Consider the following 25,806-nt stretch of genomic DNA (forward strand, 5'->3'; position numbering starts at 1 on the left):
CCGCGTTCGATTACCAATTCACTGACGTCACAACACCTTTATACTTGCACGACATTATGATATGAATTTCTGTTGAACGACAAACAGAACAGTAAGCACGATTACTAGAAAATAATACGACCAGATAATGGTAAGACGTAAAAAGAAGAAAAACATAGAAAGAAGAAGGACACCTATTGAAACATGGAACAGGTGTATTCAAGAAAGAAATAGATACATAGTTTGCAAACAGAACGGAAAGTGAAATCGATTCGCACCTGTCTCCCGATAATATCGACGATTTCTTATTATTCCAACACATGGTTGCATTGTAAAATTCCTTTGACGATAGTCGATCAACTTCCTCACAAATTAAAAATAATTAAATTAATTGCAAGGTAGTTAGCGTAGAATTCCATCTATTTGAAGGGAATTTTAGCTAGTCAATTAAAGGAATTCGTATTAGGTTGGAATAATTGAGAAGTGAAGGTAAAAGAATAGATAAGTTACTAATGTGGAAAGACAATTACAGAATAATAAAATTGAACAATTCAAGTACGATATTACAATTGAAAGAAATTGATTACCCGGAATAAAAGTATGTGTTGTGTCACACTATGATTGTATGTTTGATAAAAATGAAAGTGGGGAAAAAGATAGCTAAAGATTAATTAGGCAGAAGCTACACATGGAAATATGGAAGAAAATTTATTTCAATGTTCAAAACACTTAGCAGAGAACTGTGATGATTAGGAATGATTGAGAAGCAAAGATAGAAAAAAAAAAAAAAAAATAGAGTATATAATTGAATAATTAGGATAAGTAGTTGAGCATTAAAATGATAGATCAAGGAATAAATAAATGATTAAATATAAAACCTATAAACCAAGTCCATTTCTAGATTCTGAGATGTAAATTGATAAAGATCTATCTGCTTTTAATGAATTAATGAATGTATCCATTTATCTGAATGTGAACTCCTGTTATTACGAACTAAAAAACATAACTACTCCGAAGAATCAATGAATTTCTATTATACAAACTACTTATTCCTCGGTAAATTATGACAAATGAGGTTTCGCTGTATCTTACGTAGTACTCAAAATAAAAAATTGCTCGGTTTCCGCTTTAACCAGGTAGAACGACGATACTCTCCATATCGCCGACCTTGGTGAATCCGGTTCGACGTGACTGGGTCTATGCTAATTTATTTCCTGACTGCTGATTCGCGAAAGTAGCTATCGCGGATACGACAATGCTTGAAAATGTTCCGGAGTGTTATCCAAAATAAAACCGCACGTGGCATACATTATCCTAAACGTTGGCGTTAACGATTAAGATTATAATGAAAATTGCAGGAGAGTTGCACGAAAGTTTCTATGTTTACGACATCTTGCGTGTTCAACATCTCCTCTTTTACCTTATAACAGGTGTCTTTCGTTCCATACTTTCCTTATTTGTATTTTGAGATACTGGCGGGAAAAGAAATTTGTATTTTTGTGTAAAGTATTTTGTTGGCGAATTTACAAAAGGAGAAATTTTTGGAAATGTTTAATTCGTGAAAGGAGATAGTTTAAAGCAGCGGTTCTTAAATAATGGCGGTACGTAGAGATTAGAAAACGATCATTCTAGACATTAGTTGCTTTAGTTGAATAAAAACTAAACGCTGAAATAACGAAAGGAATTGCAAAGTCTAAAAAGATTGTAATAACAGATACTTCGGAAAGAAATAGAGAAGAAGAACGTCAATTAGAATTTCTTTCTATTTTATGTTACACACATATCAATTTTACGACTTGAATATTTCTAAATAATCAAACTATTATCCTTTAGCGAGGAGAATTCATGAACAGTTGGAAACATTAAAATTTACTAGACGATTCATCCATTATTTTTTCTATTTTCCTCTTTTCTATTTTAGAAACTCGTTCACGAAGATAAATGTTCGACTTTTGACTTGTCTAACATTTTTAGGCCACACTGGCACATTTCCTTGAAGACTAGAAAACTTCTGAAGTGAAGTCTATTTGCATAAAATGTCCTAATCATCGTACTAGAAGTTATTTTTAAGAAGCAAACAACGTACGAAGAGTTTACGAGAAGAATAATCACGCGAAGAAAATCTGAAGAAAATTTCTAAAATTTGAAAAACAAACTCGTGAATTCTACTGCGCTACGCATGATGTAAAAGGACGGGATCAACTGTGTCTGAAACATTTATACATCATTGCCTGGAATACTTTCCTGGAATAAGATAAATAACACATTCCATTTGTTACGTTACGGAAAGGTAAACCATATAAAGACACGAAGGGGGACCTGAAACTGTTTAAAAAAAATCGCGGTGATGTAATTAATATCTGGCTCTTTCACTCCGCCCTCGGTTTTATTATTAACTTCGTCCAACAAACACACTTCCGAGGTATCGAATGACTCGTACGTGAGCAATGTGTTTCACTAGGTAAGTAAACCAATTAAATCAATCGTTTCATGAGACGAATACATTCGTCATACAGTGACACTTTTATGAGTGTAACGTGTTATATTTTTAAAGCTTCATTAGCGTCGTAGCGAAGGGATATATCCAATAGAAAAATCTAAACCAAGCTCCTGGACTTAAATATATCTTGTATCGTAAGCCAAGCGAAGAATGTTGCCGTATACCAAACGCTAATTATCAAATGTGAATTGAAATTCCAATCTAAAAAGCTAAACCTAGCTCCCAAACTTCAATCTACGTTCCAAGTCAGCGGTTCCAAAAAATTTCGCCATACGCGATCGTTTTTCCTTTCCATATTCCTGCACTCGTAATAGCAGAATCGATTTCGACACTCTCACCTACCATTATGATTTTAATTATTCTGTACCGAGCAATAGGAATAGCTAGCGCATGAACCGACTCCCCTGACCATTTCTACAAGTCGATGCAGTTTGACCTGTGTGCCAGTTGCAACGGTGCAGAGTCTCCCGTGGGATCAATGGGTCGTTGCCCCGTGTCTGCAGCATCAGAACTAGCCAACAGCGACAAACAGCATGGAAAGTGTTACTCGACTTTTCCACGCGATAAATAACAACACTTTTCTTTTCTCACAAATAACGAAATCGTTCCCTTTTTCTTCTGATAAGGCTGCACAAACGCGAAATATAAGGACTCTTTGTTTGTTTTCATGCGCCTTGAAACGCGTTTCTGATTTGCGTCCAAATCAAAACATGCTGGATGAGGCAATCTTGACTTGCATAGAGAACGTAGAAATTAAAACAATAACTAGCTTCCCTCGAGTCTCGCGACGATGAGTTTCAACCTGTTTCATATGGTTTTGTCCGGTTGCTTCTATTTTAAGAGATCCGTGCTTGAAGTTTCTGAGATTTCTATTTGGCATTTTAAGAATTTCTGATCTTTTTGAGTTAGTTGACGTGTACGCTATTATTTCGTACAATTTGGAGTCACTTGAGAATTTGAAAAAGTAGTCGGATTAGAATTGTTTTACCTTAGAACGTTATTTCATCGAATGGTTACTGAAATAGAAGAAACTACTATCGATACCTATAGCATTAATTTCAAATTAATAACAAGAGTAACAAAAATCCAGCAAAAACCGATTTGGGCACGTAGCAAAATTATGAATTGCAAATCATCAAATTTGTCCATCATTAATTATCTTCTGAAGAGGTATACGTTAATAAAAAAAAATCTACAGCTTCTAAATTCGTGCAAAAAATGCTAAGTTTTATATAGACACAAAACAAGATAAAACTTCTTCCATAAAACGAATATAAAAAAAAATAGTCATTCTCGAGACTACACTTCCAAACTGACGTAAGCAAAGGATAAAATTCCTTCGTAGTCTACAACTTGCGAAACACTGCGCTTGGTCTGCATGTGCTGAGTCTAGTCATCCTTTTCCGCACTCGGACCGACCAAAAGATTTATCGCGACCTTCGAGATCTACTCGACTAATTCTACATGGTCCTGGACGTTTTCGATGCAGATTGAAAAAACCTTCGGCCGCTTCATTTAACGAATGACAACGATTTACAGAATGACCCTATGTTACTTGGATACGCCATTAATACGAAAGAAATCTGAACGAAGAAAAAATATTTTAGATCGGTGCATACAAAAAATTTTATTTTAATAAAATTTCGATATTATATATTTAACAAGAGCAATTTCTACGTAATTCTATACACTTATTTATTCCAGTTTTATAAAAATTATTAGTTTCAGAATTGAAACATTTCTTGCAAATTTATTGTAATTTTTCTTCGTTTAAAATAATTTTTGGTTTAAAAAATTGTCCAACTGGTATAGAGGATTTCCTCAACCTTTTTCAGATAACACTAAGTGGGACCATAGTCCATTAGTTATATTATCGAAAATATGAGTCTGCATAAATATCCTACTTATAAAGCGATGTGTTATTTCCAAGAATTCGTTTTTCATATTTCTGAACGTTTACGTAACTAAACAAACGCGAGGCTAGCTATTATCTTAAAAAATTCGTATTTTTTCTTATTTTTGAACGTTTACGAAATTAAGGAAACGCTAGACCAGATAACGACGGAAAATTTGAATTTTAGGTAGTGCGTTTCCGGTACAATAAAAATGCAGTGACCGATTAATGAGAGTTATCGTGCTACCTGCGCGATAATTTGAAGCCGTGTTTCGTGCCACGTAGAGTACCAATTAATTATGTGACGCGAAATCATTAACGTACGAGGAGACGAGGTTGAATTGTTCTTTTTCTTTTTGCTTACTATTATATCTTCGATCTACGTTTCGTACGCTTACGAGAAAGAATTATGTTGAAGACAACGTAACGATCCTCCGCTTTTTGCACAATGATCCCACGTTTATTAATATTTAATCAGAATGTAGATTTTAATCAGCGGTGAAGTTTCTGTAAGCTATGCTACGTGTTATTCTACGTAAAATAAAGTTTACACATCGTGTCGGGTGCTAATAATTATACCACGTTTCTTGGTTTCAATCCTTTAGCTTGCGAAAACATTTCAAATTACATTTCAAAAAATATTTCAAAAACATTTTGAAATAATCTTATAATATATTTACCACTGAGATAAAAATATTAAAAATTAAATATATGTAAAATTCCAATGACAATTAACCCTACTGTGAGCCTTGAATTTTCCCACTCTGTTTCTTGGACATCTCGTAAACATTCTAAGTTCTATCAATATTCTAACATAAGTTACGAGACTTTCAGTAGAAATTGCATGAATCAAATCACTTTAAACTGTACTTCAACCATTATAAACTTTACACAGAACTATTGTAAAGAGTTCCAATAACATTTCTAGGCTAATACGGAACTTTACTCTTCGAGAAGTTTAGACTAATTATAGAGAGTATAGCAAAACCAAACGAATTGCCGTGCCTTATTCCTGGTTCAACGAAGCATTCGATAAAAATGCAAGACAGCGTGGAGACATACGAAAATCGAAAAATTCAATGTAACGAAGGTACATCTTCGATGTATTGATCGAAGGACATCGACCTTAAAAAAAAGTTTCTGCGTCGCGGAAACAGTGTTAATTTCACCTACTAACACGATTAACCAGCCACGAAAGAAGCAGTTCGTCTTTACGAATACCGATCCACACCACTTTCATCCACGTCCAGAAATATCCTGACCTTAACTAGCGCGCTATTCTACGGAGAGGTGACCGGTTTCGCGCGTTTGACCGCGAGTGCTTCTATTTTCGACAACGGCACACACGAGGCTAGTGGCATCGCCTCGTTCTTCGACACTAATTCCACCGAAGAAACCGCAACGATTAACGAGTCGATTTCGGTCGGTTTTAACGAGCCACGAAAGTGAACGCGCCCCTGGATCTCCTTAAAAGGATGTAATTAGAAAGCAGATCGTCTTTCCCATGATGTTACTCGGGATAAGTAAATCGTTCGCTGGGCGATCTCTGCTTGCCATTTAATCGAACAGATGCTTCAATCGCGACTTAATTAACCCTTCCTGATGTTCCGTTACTTGGAAGGTACAAGAGGTTTGCCATTGCATATTCGTGGTTTCTCGAGTTTCGATCGAGATTTTATTAGTATAGGTTCGTTTCAACGTTTTCTGAGCACTCTAATTCACTTCTCCAGAGTAGGTTTATAAGAAAGGTTTGAAAACACGATCGAAATCCGAAGAATCAGAAATTTACCGCCTAGTCATGGTTAAAATTAAAAATTCAAATGTTTGGGATTATTTGTTTGATCGGATAGATTTAGAGAAGACGGATTTTTTAATGGCAAGCTACCGAAAGATATGTTGACATAATATTTCGAATAAATGTATCTCAAAGTGGCTAATAAATTTCTTTCTTTTTTAATTTTATTTCTAATTAGGACAAAGATCGAAGGTTACTAATTAAAGGAATTTTGAAATTATTGACGTGAATAATTCACAGAATCAAAATTGATGCAAAAATAATACGTACAATTCTAGAGGAAAGCAAATCGATCTTTTTATAATCATACTATATGTAAAAACAAATTTCTCTTTTTCATTTTTAATTATATCTAGGAATAGATGAAACAATTTCTTTTTCTCAAAGACAATGGACACTCTAAATTTTTATCTTAGGAAAGATATACGTTATTAAAGGTACACGTTATACAATCAGTTTCATCATTCCATGAGTATAATTCTAATCTTCTATCTATAAGAATTTTTTCTGTTAACAGGAAACAAGGTATTTATTAGCAAAGTTGTTTGCTTCTCGAGGATGTTTCTGTTTACTCGAAAACACTCTCGAGGGTTCCGCAGGATAAACGAGAAATTCTCACGCGAATCGTAACGTCAACGTTCTTAAGGTCCTTAGGGCTCCTTCAACGAAGAATCGTATCCTTTCGTGGGCTGGCCTGTTCCACGGCCTCCGTAATAATTTACTGCCCCGTTTATTATAACCGGTCAGAGTGACTTTAATTACGTCTACGTTGTAAAACCGAAATTTAGTGGTCGTACACACGGAGCACGAGCCAAGCTACGAGCCTGCAGGTCTCAAGCTTAAAGGGTCGTTTACGAACACGCTGTGTCTAAAAATGAATACACTGACGACAGGATAAAATCAAGCTTGGATTTCAGCTTGAAATATTTCCAGTTACATATTCAAGATAAAGGCTATCGTGAATAGGTTAGATGTAATATATAACATCTAAACTAAAATGCTCGTTATAATACTTGATAAATAAAACAAATCTCAATTTAGGTCTTATCTTCTATAAAAATATGTATACGTTTGTTTGTTAAGATTTTTCGCCAATTGTTGGAACCTTCATAATTCTTCGATAGATCATACTAATCAGATACGAATTCAAATTCCTTTGAAAGGTGAAATGAATTATACACTAAACAGACAGAAACAGTAAAAAAGATAATGATCAAGGAAAGAAGCGTGAAATATTCCTGTAAACTCTAAACAAACCTGTTTCGGGAAAGAAATGTCAAATCTTTCAAAACTCCGCGTATTTCAAAGACTTCTTACCAATTTATTTCATATAGAAGCAATTACTAGATCTTCTCACGGACGAGGAGATATTTCTTGAAATGATCGACGCCAATTAACGACGATAATAGAAAATTGAAATTAACGGCCATGTGAATACGAGATGCGATTCAAAGCTTAGATACACCTGCCAAAGGAACAAGATAGCAATGAAACACGAAAAGACGAGTGACAAGACGGAATGATCGTGGATACTGATGGGCAGCCACTGGCAGCCAGTGACGTTGAATTATGCAAAGGAATACGCAAAGGCTTGATAAGGCTGAACTCCATTTAAAGCACCATTGAATTCGTAATGGCATGTCGATCGTTTAGGTAGACCAAAGTGGTTCTACCTTTCGCTTAACCTTTTCTTCATTCTCGTTACTTTCACGTACGATCACCGACCCTCGGTTGCCGGTGACAAAACGTTTATTCTATTTAAAGATCAGTCCGGTTATCGATGTCGACGGGCAACCGTATCGAAGAATGCCTGCACGTGGGCGGTTTAAAAAAGTTTTTCAACGCAAGAACAAAGTGACTGAATCGAGGATTGACGTAACACCTCTGTTAAGATGACAGTTTATTAAAGGCAACGAAACGATTAATAAAAAAGAAGTGAATCGAGTGTATAGTTTGGAAAGAATAATCGACGATTTTCGATGATTCGATGAGCAGAAAGAACGAATTGTTCTTTGCTCTTTGATCGACAGTAAGAAAATAATAGTGGGTCACTGCATAATAATTTCCTGATCAATTGTATTAAAATAAAAATATTTAACCGAAGTAAAAACCATTTGAATCGATGAAGTATTTTCTTCTAAAATTCTATTAAATTATTACAATAATAATTAATTCTATTACGATAATAGTTTCGAGATAAATAAATAAAACAAAGATTTGTAATCGAAACATATAAAAGGTGTGCTTGAGTTAAGAATAATTTTGTCTTATTCAAAATATTGTATCTTTTCTTCCACCGTCTTAAATGCCCTAAATCTTACTCCAGTTTTATTCTTTCTCCTGTAATTTCAAAGAATTTTCTCCATACGTTTCTTTCGTTCACATCTTTATCTTGTTTTCTCTAGTCTTAAATTTTACTTCGTTGTTGATTAAATTCAAGCTATATATAAAAATGATACGATTAATCAAACATCTGCAATCCTATTGCAGTGAAGGTAAACAAACTTCTTCGTCACTTTCACTGTAACTTCAAATAACATTGACACTGCCTATATTTCATTCATTATTAAAACCAACATCATCATTCATTTTCCTTAAAAAAGGATTACGCAATAGTTAAACAAGACGAAGTCTATCAACTAGTACAAAAATCTATATGATTCCTAAGTAATTATACGGTTTCTCTTTTCCTTTCCAAGCCGTAAAACGTAATCTATCGTATCTCATCCTTCCTCGACAAATTATTACCTTTTTTTCACGCCAAGAAAATGAACGTTTCTTTCCTTGCTTCATGATACGAAGAATCGTTGCCATTAACCATGAGTTGCTCATTACCGTATGCGCGAGGCCAATTATATAGTAATCAGCCAAGAAATATCGAAGAAGCTTTCACTGGAAGATGTTGCCGACTTCCGGTTAACACAGTGACACTTTTTCTTTAGTGGGACGTTCCATTTGAATATGTAACGTATGAGAGCGTCATCTTCGGCCAAGTTTGTGTTTTCGGTATGCAGGAACATGTACGAACCATTGGTATACCAATTTTTTCACATTAAAAAACCCTATGCGTATTATTTTTTCTTAACCAAAATCAATATCTACCATTATTATTAACTTTTTGCACTCGTCTGTTAACCGTAGCATGATTTCTTTTCGTTCTGTGAGAGTCTTTTAAATTAAATACATGGAAATGGTAATGACGACAAGGACTTAAACAATCAGCGGCTACGTGGACTTTTTCAATAAGATTTTCATAGAATATTTTATTTTAAACGAAACTTTATCCGATTTTTGAATTACAGTGATTAAAGAAAAACCACTCTTCCTTGTAATCATTTGAACAATTATTTCAAGATATTGTACTTCGAAATATTGTAAAACGTAAATATACAATAACATTTTTCGATATCTGATGAAATTTCGCATTCGAATTTTGTAAAGTTAGAAATCGGCTTTCGATCTGTCCCTAACAATAACCAAATTAATACAAAGCGGCTATGCTGTCTCAAATAGACTGATAGATGACTGTACACGTGCCAACGAATCAAACGAGCGTAAACCAACGGAAAGGACGACAAGATGCGACGAAGAAGTTTCGGAGTTTAAATGGTTGTAGAAATGATTTATAATAAGTCATAAACGATTGCATACACTCGACGACGACAGGACGTTAATTAATGCGCCGAAGACAAATTATCGGAAGCGTGATTAATTTAAATGACGTGTGACGCCACAGATACAACAGGATTGTTTCGTGATTGTTAGCATTTCAATATCTCAATGTTGTAGGAGCCAGAATATGTTTGTTTAATTAGAAAACGCGATAAAAAGCTAAGAGGACTTTTTTTTAAATTTCTTAATAACCTAAGAATGTGTTGGATAATATCAATTTTCTTATTAGGTTAATTTATCATTCTGTGGATTATATAGTTGTTATTACACAAGACAACTATACATTTTTATAGGTTTAATGAAGAAAATCAGCTTTAACAGGTTTAGCAATGTGAAAATTACAATAATCACATACCTATGGTATTTGTCGTATATCATTTTGTTTGCTATCGAATTTTTATCACGTTTTATGAAATGATAGGTATCTAAAGCAATGATATATTTTTATCAGATGATGTATATTTCTCGTTACATCAAAATATTAATTGCATTATTTTAATCTGAATGTTCATAACAGATATTCATATATCTAGATTTCTCGTACATCACTTCATCGTTATCGTACATTTATTATATTTTACCACATGATGTATTCGTAAGAATTTTCTTTCCTTTCAAAGGAACAAATTTCATATCATATTCCAGGAAACATTAATCTTTAAATGCAACTGCCATTTTGCAACATACCTGTATTCCCTAATATAGCAGACACATAACATTTACTGTATAGTGTCTAAATTAATGATGTTTTCATAGCACAAAGGCATAAAGTGTCTGTCTGTTCATAAATAAGCTATTTCGTCTTTTGTAATCTTTCCGAGCTATAATTCGAACATGTGTGCCATTTGTAGTTATAACGACCTTCTACATACAAAAGTTCCTCTTATCGTTTTATAGAAAAAAAAAAAAGAATTTAACAACAATCTCTTTAGCGATAAATCTTTTCCTTCGATAAAAAAAAGTGATACGAATATTTCAGATTATTTTTCTATGATCTTTCAACGTATCAACCAATAATTTCGAAATATTTTGCTATATTTTGAAAAATCATATACTTGTGAATCGATAAAACAAAAATATCTATACAGTCTGATTACACCATTTATCTCTTTTTTCCTTTCCACGAATTACATAAGATCGTAGCAAACAACACTATCTCCGTCAAGCAAAATACTTCATCTTCCAGCCAAGAGCCTATTCACAGAATTCGAAGATGTTACTAAATAAGTTCTCAGACCATGACGAATCAGTATAGTACGACAGAAGGAACAAGATGCTAAGTGTACACCTTCGTCAAATGAAAAAATGTCATTTCACAGCGGGTCTATTACGTAATCCTTCCAACAGCGTCATCGGGGCATCCGAGTTAATTAATTCAGCGATTCAGAGGAGTCAGAATGGCTGGAATATTCACGAACGGTATTATTAAAAACCGATAAATACAATGAATGCGAGAAATACGGTTGGTTAAGTAATCGTTTGTAATGTCAGCTGTTCTACACTAAATAAATAACTCAAGAAAGTATTTGAACACTTAAAATAGAGGACATTTATATAAAAAATTCTGTATGTGTTACATATAACATTTCAAAATTTCGTTAATACCATAATGAGGCACAATTATCGCGATCATATTGGCAGAAGTATAAGATATTTATTGGAAACATATATGTATGTAGTAAAAAATTAGTAGTCATCTTAAACATACAATAATGAGTATTAAAGATGATCCCCCTTGAGTACTGTGAGTTTATTAATCTAATATATTAATAAAAAGATTAATTTAAAAAAATCACGTAGAAGTTTTGAATAGAGTGTTTTTTCAAACAATGCAGGGGACGCGAATATCCGTATAGTTAAGAATAGACGTCACAGAAGATTGAAGTACATGTATACATTTATATTTTACCAATTATATTTTCCAATGCATGTGCATATATTTATACGTGTATTTACATACATATTATGTACATAATTTACTTATACAGTGAAACAGTAACTATGTAACTCGCACGAACACACTGGCCGTTTGCTTCTTGATCCGAGTGGCAATTTGTGAGGAACTGGTTCATACGAACGAATCCGCATTCGCTCTTTCTCACTTCTCTCAATCGTCGTAATAAGGAGACTCGTGAACTTATGCTGAATAAAGTGATTCGAGATGAACGTCGAAATTTAAAAAAAGAAAAGAATCTGCGTATAACCGAAACAGCGTTGTTCATAGAAGCATTAAAAAATTTTAAAGTTACGAATAAAAGAGTAAGGTGGAAAGCACCTACTGAAAGATTGAAATATAATCAAATGTTACCGAGATTATTTCTTAAAGTTTCTCTGTGGAATTTTATGACGTTTTTTCGATTCCAAATGGCATTCAATTTTTATCCAAGAAAATTGTCCGTACCCTGAGAACCAAAGATTAATTACATTACCAATGTAATGAAATCTAGAAATATACAAAAAGCAGAGTTGATCAGTTCAATTTATGAGACGCTCGTACATTTCGCTGGCAATCGAGAGCGCGCAAAGAGATTATTTTAATAGCGGTTTCGCGAGAAATTATAACCGCTGTCTACGTTCAAAGTTCCACGAGAGTGTGTAACTCGACGGAAAATTAATCGTATTGACGATAAATTTCAAGAAAAATACACACACTGGAAGAATATACATATTATACGATTCGGTAGTTCGTGTCTGGTGCGCGCATTTTAATTTTTTAACGAGGTAAATGGAATTATGAATCTGACTGCATATCGTCTAGGCTTGAAATATGCCGCTTCAACGTCATCGCGCTCATTGCGTGTTTAACGCAAAGTGATTCAACCGATTCATGAGATTATCGTTTTTAACTTCGAACAGCAATTCGGTTTCTAGAATCTTTCCAAGAATTTCTCTGTGTTGAATAACAAATTTCACGGTTAGGATAGAGGAAGAGTTTTAAAATACACTTTTCAACTTTTATTTCCTGAACGTGATGTAATATTGGGATTTTAATTTATTTTAATGAAAATAGCAGCACAAAATGTTCTGCTAATGATATTTATATGAATACGTTTTAATACTAAAACTTTAATTCGTTTCAATGAAAATAATGAGATAAAATGTTCCATGAGTAATATCTGTCTGAAATTGATACAATATTGAAACATTAATTTATTTTACCAAAAATAGCGATACAAGATATTCTATTAACTCTGTACATATTACTTATCTATCCATGGAAAAATCCCGTTATAAAGTTTAAATATATTAGTTTATAATTGAATCTTAATTTAAACGTATTCGAGGTCTGTTTGAAATTTAAGCAATTACAAATATTGTAAAATAAAAATAAAAAAATAAATAAAAGTTCTTAAGACGTGGAATATAATTGTGGAGTAATTAATACGTACTGTCAAAATTTCATGAACATAAATCAACAATGTCTGTTCGATAATAGGAAACATTGAACGCTATGATTATCATTTAAAAAAAACACTTTAACCTTCGCCAGAAGATAGACTACATCGAATTTAACCTTTCTCTGAATTTCATATAAACAAATCAGGCTAACTGAAAGGTACACTTGTAGGTACAAATATACGAAGCGACACGGTGTCCTAATGTAAATATGTTTTTATCAATTCTAGAAATACTTCTTATATATATATATAGGGTGTCTTATCGTGAATATATGAAATATTTAGAAAAACACAAGTAACATATTTCCATGCAAATATTCATTTTTATGACAGAACTCTAAATAAAAACGTAGCCGTTAAACGTAATACTATATTTCTCCTTATCATTAATTATTTATCTCAGGACACCCTGTATAGCATGGTCTAAAGTCCAAACGCATTAACTCCAATAAACAGCGCCAGGCTCGTGCTGTTTCTGAATACATATTTCAAACAATTAAGACGATCGCGACGGTAATGATCAATGATCATTGCTGCTATCGTCGCAAAAAATTACTCTTCGATAGAAAATAACTTCAAGAATAGATAGTCTCTCGCCACTGAACGAGATTTTTCAGGGAAAAGGTTATCGTTTATTATTTGATAAACACTATGACACCATAAGTTCCTCTCTAAGTTGTTTGATATACCTATTCGAATGATATTTTACCCTTTGTGAAACTGGATTTTTTTTTTTTTTTTTTTTTTTTTAGAACGTGGAAGAAATTTTCTTTAAAAACACAATCTTTCAGAGATTTTTTTTAAAGAAGATATAATTCACCAGAATGGAAAAGTACTTTTATGAAAAATACACACATTAGTTGTTCAGTGGAAAGATCGAAGACTAACAGCAGACTAATGCTGATACTTAAAAAATCACATAATTTATTATGTAAAATAGACATAAGTGGGCATAAGATATTCAGTGTGACGACTGATTCCGTTATATTATCTGGGATTAATTTGGAAAAACTGCGTTGTTCAATTTCTGAACGGTTAATATACGTCATTAAAATTAATTGATGGTGTAAATTTATATTCGAAAAAATATTTAAAAATTACTCGATATCTCATATCGTAGATGGATGAATTTATTAAAAAATAAATTATATTCTAGCTAAAAGAAAGTACAAATCATTTAAGAAAGCAAAGTAAATCTCAGAAACACTCGTGTTATACGGAATAAACGAAATTTGTGTCCATTGTAAAAACTCTTTCTGGAAAGAGAATAAATTCTATTCGGAACATTTTTTCGAATAAAGACTGGTTTGAAAAATAATTGCGCGGATAGATCAAAATAAGCTTTATATTTTTGCTCGCTTTATAGGTGTATATATATATATATCATTCGACACTTGCAAAACAATATGACCCTTCGTGACACGTTGTTATGATATGGTTTATAATAATACAACCGACTATGTTCGTCTTTGCGCACGGTCTAACTTGAAGAACGAACAGTCACGGTCCATTTTATGTAAATAATTATAGCCTCAATATTACGTCAATTGTCAATCTCATATCGAATATCGATGAAATAATTTGGAGATCAATTATTCGTATAAAGAAACAACCGTGACGATATTAACCGATAATATTTCAAGATCTTTTTATTACATCGCGTGATACTACATATCTATATTGATTTGTGAAATTAACTTTGTTATGTTATTAATATGTTGCTATATAGTTTTCGTTGGAATAAACAGAATGGCTTTTAATTTAACGGTTTAAAAGAAATCCTACGTTAATACATTCATTAATAACGACGCATATATTACGTCGATTCAATTGTTTAAATACTGCGTCGTTTCTTGTATGTGTGTCAATTAACATAGTTTAAGGCATTTTAATTTCTGCGTGATTCAACAAAATGGATTATAAGGGGACAATGACTAATGGAATAAAGAAATTTTCGATAAAAATAATAATGCAATCCCAAGGTTCTCTCGTACAATCGAATTGTTGTAAATTTTCTCAGTCATAAGCCATTCGATCATAAAATTGTGAAATTGCGAGATCGAATTCTATAACTTGTAACTTCTAACTTATCAATTCATTGATATCGTTAATTAACAAATTATTGTGCAAGAATGCCGAGAAATGAATAATTCTATTTTAGTAACAGTGTGTGTCTTAAATAGAAGCGAGAAATATTGACAATCCTTGCATTATTCCTCAAATCTAAGAAAGAGGAAGGAAAAGAAATTTAAAAAAGCAGAAATAAGTAACAGTTGCAATATTATTTTCCTTCGTTCGGCGTTATCTGTCAATTATCAGGGAAAATAATTTGTAACGTCACAAACAACAGATACTAAGCTTGTAGACCCAACACGAAAACATGTACGAAAACACGTAACTTTCATGATAACAGTTTCTTTCTCGTTTCTTTTATCGTTTCGTTATAACTCGTTGGATGTCACAGACATATCGCAAGCCCATTAAAATTCGTGGCCGAGAACATAATTATGCATATCGGCGTTCTATCATGGCAGCGAATTGAGCCTTCGTGTATCTCGGTACATCGATGGAGCACAATGTCGCGTCCTACACACGATCCGCGCCTTGTCTCAGAGTTTCAGGCGTGTCGACCAATCGATACTCGTGCCATTGCTCCGGAAATGATCCTTCGGATTCGAGACTGCCGCCTGAACTGACGTCATTTCGAGTGAAATAGGATCGGGAGAATGGTTGCCGTATAGGTGTATAATATAATGGCAACATGGACGCATTAAAAAGCTCCAAGGAGGAAGCACGCTTCATAGTCGGTTAATATCGCCATTGTTTTACCAACTTAAAACAGCGAAACGTTTCAACGTGGCGTAAGAATCGACTGTATCAAACGGAACGTACTTTTCCCCTTTATGCCGTGTCAATAAACTATGGATGTACAATTTTCTACTTTTTTTAAATAAAGAAACGTGCTGTCTAGATTTTTTAAAAATAAGAAAATGTTTTATCTTGATTCTTCGTTTCTAGAACTATCTGTTTATTATACATTTAGTTACGATTTTCTGTAATCCTATCCTATATCTATGTGAATTCATTTTTTATACATTTGCATATATGTATTTATGTTTTATACTATGTATTATACTATACTTTAATATGATGTATATATATATATATATATATAATATGCATTCTGTATATGTTTGTATCTGCAAGTTTCCCGTGAATGCATAAAGGTCAACTATATTATGTTTGTCAGCCTGATTTTCACAGAAACGAATTTATTACGTCGCCGGCGAATATCGAACGTAAGCGTGAAACGACAATTATTCGTAGTTCCATGGAAACACGCAACGACCCGTGCGATAAGTGTCCAAGAAAAAAAAATACATATACTACGTGTCTTAGAAACACCTTTCGTTACAAACCGGGAAATTAGTACATTCCAGAGCACTGATTGGCTAACACATTAGATCACGTGTGGACACCCGTTATGCTAATTTAATAAGTGTCGTTCCGTATAAATTCGCTGCTTTCTGCGAACATTTCTCGGTCTTACCGATTCAGTTTTACCGATCGTCAAACGATTAGTCAAATGTTCTATTCGAAGCGAGTATCATACATTTTCAAAATCAACACTTCCGTGGTTTTTTCTATAAGTGCAGACAATCAGCTTTGCAATGATTGTACTTCAGTTTCTTCTTTTATTTGTATACTTAACGTTGTAATTTCTTTCTGATTTTCTTTATAACATAGAGATAATGCCCGTAGATTACTAAATAGGTAAATCAAGCAATAAAAGACGACTAATCGATATTGGCATGTCTGAAATAAAATTTCGTGTCACAAATAAAATTTTTCATTATACATTATATCACTAAAAAATAAAATTTTCGTATAATGTCACGAAAATTCTAAATTAATGTGACAGTGCGCGTTAACAAATCGGCCGCGGCTGTATATCGTCCAGTTCGCCATGATTCGATGGGATCGATCGATACGGCGCTGCCTCGGAACGCTAGACTGCCGAGTCCTTCCGCTTTAAGTCCTTTTCCCCTTGGGTTAATGACACCCATCGCATCGGTTCGAAATCACGCGTGCGAATAGCACATCGTAAGGATAACGTAGTCGGAACGATACGCGAACCAGCATGATTCGCAAGCGAACTGGCAAGTTTCGAGTTACGTAAGCTTACCTGCATCAAAGGGAGAACCTGACCAGGATTGACGGATCGGTTGTTGGTCTCTTTCCTGGGCTCTTCCATCGTCACGTTCCCAGTCCAAATTTCTTTCGCCTCGGGCAATCGTTTCTCGATATTACCATTCACCTTCTCCATGATAAAAATGAACAATCTCGCAAAACGAAAGCTGATACTGCACCACTGGCTTCTCACTCGTGTCGTTGTAAGAAAGCTAAGGCTACTATGTGCGACGTCTCGGTTAATAGGCGATGGATCGATCGATTCACTCTCTCGAAACGAAACGTCTTCTCCAGAATGTTCTTACACGCCTCGCGACAAAAACAGGACTCTCACACTTTTGAACGTAACTCTTGGTAAGAACTTGGACTAACGTGTGTCACGTGGTCGGACAGAGACGAGAGACAATCGGTTTTGAACGAGAGGCTAGAAAATTGTTCGTAACTCGCGCACACAAGTTGTTGAACGGGAGAAAAATCAGGAAAGTAAAGGATTGAACGCGGCACGCGTAGTTACACGAGTCGTGCGTGTTGCTCAAAATTAACGATCAAGGAAGTCGACGACAATTACGAAAAGAACGAGACAACCGGCGGGATTCGACACTGCGAGAATCTCGTGCTGTTCCGTCCCGGCGTGATGTCGCCCCACCCGACTCAAGTCGAACGCCGCGTAACTATCCCCACCACTGGCGGAAAGCAGGCTGCACGTCTGCCCGAAATCGCTCGAAAGCTACCGGCGTCGTCGTTTCGACGGAACCAGCGCCACCGGCGACGCAGAAAATGCGAACGTTGCCATGTAATGTGACGCGACACTTTTCTCGCAAACTAATTTTCGCTCGCTGATCTCTACACACCACCGGGAACCGACCGATTAACCCTATCTATACACTTCATCGCCGAGTAGTGCGTGCGTTCGACGAACCCGTCTTTGAACGGCCGGTGAACGCGCAAACGGCTGTCCAGAGCAACCAGAGCGCTGCAGTTTCGTCCGCTTTGCACGCTGGGGCTTGACGGTAAATCTTAGAAACGTATCGTTCGCGTTTCTAGAAATGTTCAAGGTATTCGAAGCTTCTAGAAACATTTTAAGGTACTATTAATAATTAACTCTAACAAATTTTTATAAGATTTTTATTGCTTTTGTATTCTGATTTTAACATGTTTAACACGTTAGTCAGAGTACCAAAGTATCGTTTATCTTGGTAACGTATGTTGTAATGTGAATTATATAATAATTGATCGTGAGTATTATGGCTCACGAAAATATTTGTATATTTATAGAGACCTTTTTGAGTAAGTTATGTGCGTTTGTAGTTTTGAAATTGTTTTTACAGTGTAACGAAACACGCACGACTAACATGGTTAGGTTCAAAATGTTTATATACACATAGAAGTTACAAGAAATGTATGTTTACAATATATCTATTGCCATTTATTTATAGCCAATTATTTATTGTGTTAATAAGTTACTTTACTGTGTTAATAAGTTAATAATATTTTTCTATAAATAAATTTTCGTTTTAAATTTTACCAATGTAATCACGACAATCGCGTGATTCATTACACTACTAATGCAAAAGAAATGCCAGTTATTGGTAACCACCATGATGGACAATGTATCAATTGATTTAAAAAGATCCTTTCGATCTGAGAAATCGAGATAGCAGGTATGGAAACTAGAATATTATTCGAAGAACGTAATTGATATATATTACTATATTAATAATGAGTCTGTGGTGTAATATGTAATTTACCTGCCGGAAGTAATTATTTTATCTCTTGTTAATAAAACATAAAAAATCTTACGACGTTTGCGTCGTGTATGTTTCTTTATCGTTACTACTTTAAAGTATCGTATAACGTAATTACACTGGAGATTCTGTTTATCTAAATTTCTTTCTTGTCGATATAAGAAAACGAATTGTCATTTGTTACGGTAATAAAGGAAAATCATGTATCCCTTTTACATTTATCGCAAAAAACGAAGTAGAAAAGGTTTCTTGCGTATCTTGTTTACCGTTTGGCAAAATTTCTTCGAGGTATGGAATGTTCTGTATTAACAACATTTAAAAAAGCATTTATACAGACTATAAAAAGTCTGTTCTTTGTATTTCAATGAATTTTTGCACACTGTAAAAACTGTCAGAATATTTATCTCTTTATCGACGAACATTTAAATGGCAAAACAAGATTCAAAAGAATCACACCACTGGAGAAGGTATATTGAAAGAGATAGGACATATCGTAAAACGGTTAATCAAAATATTGATGACTCCCTACTTCAAATTGTATAACGTAAGATAAAAGGAAATTATTTCAAGATTTTGTTTAGTCATACTCGAACATATAAAATTTCATTAAAATCAGTTGTAAAATCGAAAGGATTTCTAAATATCTGTAAGGCTTTATAAATATTCACTTCGGATGATCGACCAAAGAAGATTAATTAGCATAATTACGATATATCCCTATTTCTATATGTATACATATATTCTTACATATATTCAAACGATCGATAACCGAAAATTGATATTTTTTGTTTGTTTTCCTTTTTTAAGGAAGAGGTAGTACAATAATTACGAAAGATGTCTAACTTAGTCGTTATTCTAATTACTCATTATTCAATATCTAGGAGATTTCCTTATTTTCGTTCGAAGATAATTTCGACATTTATTTTGTCAGTTATACAAAATTTTCTTTGATTATGAACCTCTTTTTCTCAGAAAGCAATAAGTTATTGCACATTATATTGTTACAAATTATCATAATTCTTCTAGCTTTTTATACTTTGATTCTACATACAGAACAAATACCTAATCTCGTTTTCTTGAACTGACAGACGAAACTAGTATACATAATTCATTTTGACAACTAACAATCTCTTTGTCGAGATTCGAAACGTTCAACATTTCGATGATGCAATATTGAATCGCGCTTCGCCAAGAACGTGATTGACTAGTGACATTCTTAACCACGCGTGTCCCTCTTGACTTCCTCGAGGCGCTCATAAACTATAGATAGAAAGTATGTACAAGTGTCGATTAATGTCGCTGATTAACGTTTATGGATGACGAATCAAGGAGAAGACGGTACGACGTAATTTTCCTTGCCAAGAAGAAAAAATCTGACATTTTGTCGCTCAACGTGGATATTCAAATTCCTCGCCCTGTCGCTTCGTGTTATTTCAAAATGGATTTCCAGTTGGAGTTAAGACGGAGAAGTCTTCAAGGACCTGTTCCTTGCCTCGATCTCGTTGATCGCAATTTCTTTTCGATTCGATCGGTTTACCGTGCATTATCATATTAATAAACTGTGCACTCTCTCAGCCTGTCGGGAACTTTTTCCACCGCGTCGAACGCGTTTTCCCGTAGATAACGCAGCTGTTGCACGCGCCTGCACGCGTCGCGGCTGAACCAAGCGGACAGACACGTTAAATGCCACTGCACCTTCGCTGCATTGCGTATCGGCCTCGCAGTTAATAAGCTTCGCCCGCGTTTGCGCCTGGAAATTGTATCCCGTTTCGTTCACGAATGTACGCCGTGTATGAAAGCGTTATGAGACTGTTTCTTTTTTATCTTTTTATTAGACGTATACACTTACTCGCTAGAATTTTGATGGTTTTGCTTGTGGAAGAAGTCGTAATTCTGATGGTTTCGATGGAAATATTGTAGGTACAGTATCGTAGTTAAAGTATTATAGTTAGAGTATCGCTGAGGAATTAATTATTAGTAGACCGCGGAATTTTGTGTTAATTTATGTTTCCATGGCCAGAACTAAAGGAATGAAACTTATATACAGATTCGTTTTATTTATTAGAAATTATAACGGTTACTTTCCTTTGCATATTTTATATGTTTTTATCTATTGCATGCATTTTTGCAACTTCAAATTTTTCATAAATATATTACAATAATTATACATCGTGCATAATATTTACAATGATATACAATTACATGGACTATAGTTTAAACCTTATTTATTATCTTTTCAGCTATTTGTAATGACATACATAACATTATGATAATGAAATATTCTAAGAAAAATAATTTATAAACACATTTATTTAGAATTACTCTGAATGGATTTCAAAGTGATTCGTACTAGGATCGCTTCGTGTTTCGAGTCGTTAGATAACTACTTGTTAGATATTACATGCTGATTCCTCTGTTCATTAAGAAAGAATGTAAATTATATTCTCTTAGGATAGTATAGCTTATATGTTTTAGATATAATAGCCTAGATCTGTAACTTTCCTATTGAGAAATACGATATTTGGTAAGAAAGTCGTCTAAGAGGCAAAAATAGCAGTCGGTGATAAGAAGATAAATCTAAAGAACATTTTGATTACGTTATATATATTATATAATATAATACCGTCCATTTTAATTCCTCATCTATCTGATTCCTTTTACATTCTTTTCTTATCTTCAATATCCAAAGATCGAGCTTACTAGAGAAAGACGACAACTTCAAATTATTTAACACGGACTTTTGAGAAGATCTAAATAAATATTAAAGTAGTTTTGCACAATACAATCTTTATTACAAGACGTCTGAAACCATAAAGCAAGGAATGCCTTCTATTGTGTCTGACTATGAAGCATCACTCTGCTTCCTTGATTTCTTTCGTATCATCTTTATTATTCATAAACATAGTACATATATAAGACACTTTTTACATATGTAAGTTTTTATCATCAATTTCAAGGCAATAAATTTGATATTCGTGTGAACACGTGTTGTGATAAAACAATAGAATATTTCTTTTTTACACGTACATTGTTTTTATCACACGTGCGTGACGGCGATTTTGATACGAGACTTGAATAAAAAGTCACGAAATTCTAAAGATAATTCTTATAATAATTCGTATAAAAACATTTACGTTCCACAAATGCAATGACAACAGCAGAAAGATAATATTTTAGGAGATGAAACAAACCAGTTTTATCCACTTACTGTTAATCCTATTTTTCATTAAATATTGAATAATATTCTTGATGATACTGAAGAAACAAAACCAATATTAGGATATTTGGATTATTTCTTTCTTTTTTTATTCCAAGAATCAGAAGAGACTATCCTTAAACCCAGTAACATATTAATACATTATCTAAAATATTCTAATTTTACAGTATAAAAATAGATTTCGTATGGAAAATACTTGCTACAACATAACATCGTAACGAATAGAAATGCAATTAACAACAGACAATGTTGAAAAATATCAATTTCTTTCCGGAATTAAGGGAAATCATCAAATCAAACTCCCATTATTTATTGTCCCAAGGAAGCTCTGTGAAACTTCAACTTATCATTAGTGCACGCTAGGCTTCATCCCTAGAAAAAGGCTCTCTGAAGCATTAGCTTCAGTTCGTTCGCGTAGCCTCGCACGGCAAACAAAATTACATTCCGATAAGATAAAAACGCAGCTGTAAGTTTCGAAAGCGTCGTAAATACGTCACCAATCGATCGGTGAGGCCGATGGAAATTTTTACGGGCGTCAAATCGCTACAAACCGGCACGGAAAACAATATTGATCGGGGTTGTCCGATGGGAACGTCGTTTCGCGTGGCTGTTGTAAATCAGCGTAACAAAAATCAGCGCGACGCACGCGACACTCGAATGGTAACAAGCCAGACATTGCTCTTTCGGCATTGATACGCACGGAGAGATTCGACCGGCCGCGATTCCGATTAATTAATTTAATCGACGTTGCTCGCGCGTGAATCACGAGGTCACAGCACGCCTGATCGTATATCTTACGCACGTGCACAATTTTACCAAAAATAGAAGCGACTGTAAAAACAAAAAAATAAAGAAGTGCAAAAAAGGCAATGATACACACACACATATATATATATATATATATATATATATGTATAGTATTATAACATAAACGAGGGCCATACATTTGATAACAACCGTAATCGATAAGTCGCTGTTGAAGCAAATGGAACGAGTTCCTGCAGTTCTCCCTGTTTCGAGATTATGGTTGAGTTGATGGGTTTACCGGTTGGATATTAAAAGGAAGAACTTACGAGATTATAATTTAAATGCTTGTTCACATATCTAAATAATGGTAACAGAGAATTTATATTTCGCGCAATGTATATATAGATATGGAATTTTACCAAATTTAGCGTTTGCGATGTAATCGTGTAGCGTATTATGGAATTTGTATATGTTTTTCTTTTATAGCAGAGGGAAACTATATTATAATGTGCGTTAAAAGCAACATTTAATACACTCGGCAAAGATAACATCGTCGTTTTCACGTTTAAAATGATAATGGTCCGCTAAGATCAGATAATTCCGGTTATCAAGATTTTGTCTAAGGTTCGCACTTTCGCAGTGGCATCGATTCATCGTGAAGGTCGCGTTGACGTGATCGGGAATCCATCAACTTTCAATGCATGTGAACGCATCGGCGCCATATGTTAGCGTGCACGAGCCGTTGCTCTATTCCCGCAAAAATCGACTAATAAAAAGGCAACTCGTCGACCTTCGATATAGTCTATGCCTCCGTGGCAAATGGCTCTCTCTCTCTCTTTTTCCCTCCTCTCTGTCTTTATCTGTATAAATATATATATATATTTATATATATATATATATCTGTGTTCTCTCGATTCTCTCCTCGTTGTTCTCCTACTTCGACACGGTTCACCTGTCTCTCTTCGTCTCTCCCTCGCCGCCCCGTCTTTCCTCCCTTCTTTCTCTTTGCCTTTCTGTTTCTACCGGCCGTATGGTTGCGCCGGTGTGCACCGTTGCCAACTTTCACGTATCATAATACACAGTGAAAGAATGTGGTTTCCCTTTCAAATTACAAAATACGGTGCGAGTCCACATTGCGCGCCGCACACTTCCTTCGGCTGATCGTTATTTTCTTTCTTGCCTCGATTTCGTCCGGGTTCGACCTCGGCGATCCTCTTCAACACTTCGCTTCATCCGGAAACTCGCGTTTAAGTATCGACGCTTCAAGTATTATAGCGATTACATCGTTCTTTTGCTTTATTACTGTTGGTCGACTTTTATTGTAAGAACGATAATTGTTAACGATCGTTAGAATGGTTAAAGCTTTGTCGATATTGTTGCGTTGGCTAATATCGTAAAGTTGATAGTATATAGGGTAGGTAAAAATAAGCATCGCATATACTCTTATTTTCCAGTGAATCGTTATTCTCTAAGGTTCTACATTTCATTTGCATAGAATCCAATTTTTGCAGTTATACGAAAGAATTAACTAAATAATTAATTAAATAATCGTTATTCTCTAAGGTTCTACATTTCATTTGCATAGAATCCAATTTTTGCAGTTATACGAAAGAATTAACTAAATAATTAATTAAATAATAGGATTTACTTCTTATAGTCACTGTATGATGTATAATAATTTTTTTCACTACCACTAAGGAGCTCTACCAGCGACAGTTTAAAACTCGACTAAGTAATTTAGTATTGCATATTTCCTACGATTAAACCTTGTAACGCGAAGACACGCTCGTGATATGGATTATAATTTCGATCCAACAAACGTTGTGTTTGTAACAAAGTTTAGTTTCAATTTGAACTTCACTTTTAGTTCTTTGAACTTCAGTTTTCCTTCCTCGAACCTTAGTTCTCTATTTTATGAAGTCAATCACTGTAGCTTCTGAATGGTTCATGCATATGGCTCCTACTCTCTTCAATATTTATTGTAAATATAAAACGAACGTCTGCTAGTTTACGCTTCTTAAATATATAAGCTACGAATATAAAGATGCTATAATTAATTGCAAAAGTATTAAGAACAGTGAATAACAAACATAATGTCAATAGCTAACGCTAAATCACAGCGACCATCTTCTGACCTAAACCAAAATGATCAATCACGGACGTATTAAGGGCAGTAAAAATAGCTAGCGCCTAGATTCCCCGCTAATCGAAATTGAAACATCTATAAGCATAAACCTGTCATCCAAAAACTTGACGAAGCGAGAGTTTAGCAACAAACCCGTGTAGAAGCCGCGTAACTCCTGTTCGCAGTTGGCGGTGTGTTCCATAAATTATTTACGCATAAATTACGCCCGTTATGCTGTCAACAAGGAGAACATTTACGAAGCGTCGACCGGCAATCGTAGCGACGCTCTCTTTCTCCCTCTTTCCCTGGATTGAGGTCGCAAAATCGCTCGGTTCTATCGACTTCGCCCGGTTTCGCCTTCTCCAAGGATACTCGTCGACCAGTGTAACACCTGAGACAGAAGCCTTGATTAAGATATTACGTTGCCACGCATGGTCCACACACCGATCAGGCGCTCGATTTTACAGCTAAAGACAGACTTGACCCAGATATTCTGTAAAAACGAGTAGGCACGTCCGTTCTAATTGCGAATATCGATTCGAC

At 34.5% G+C, this 25,806-nt stretch overlaps 1 protein-coding gene across 1 annotated transcript in view; it reads right to left on the bottom strand.

The window, feature by feature from the left end:
- The window catches only part of LOC139989651 (terminal nucleotidyltransferase 5C), a 153,821-nt gene extending 135,746 nt beyond the window's left edge, over window positions 1–18,075 (bottom strand). The window contains exon 1 of the mRNA XM_072008132.1: window positions 17,425–18,075. Within this exon, the coding sequence (XP_071864233.1) occupies window positions 17,425–17,565 (141 nt within the window). The 5' untranslated portion in view covers window positions 17,566–18,075. The remainder of the gene's footprint in view (window positions 1–17,424) is intronic.
- Between the last annotated feature and the right edge of the window lie 7,731 nt (window positions 18,076–25,806).

Source organism: Bombus fervidus, chromosome 8 (genome assembly GCF_041682495.2).
Source record: "Bombus fervidus isolate BK054 chromosome 8, iyBomFerv1, whole genome shotgun sequence".
NCBI classification, from domain to species: domain Eukaryota; kingdom Metazoa; phylum Arthropoda; class Insecta; order Hymenoptera; family Apidae; genus Bombus; species Bombus fervidus.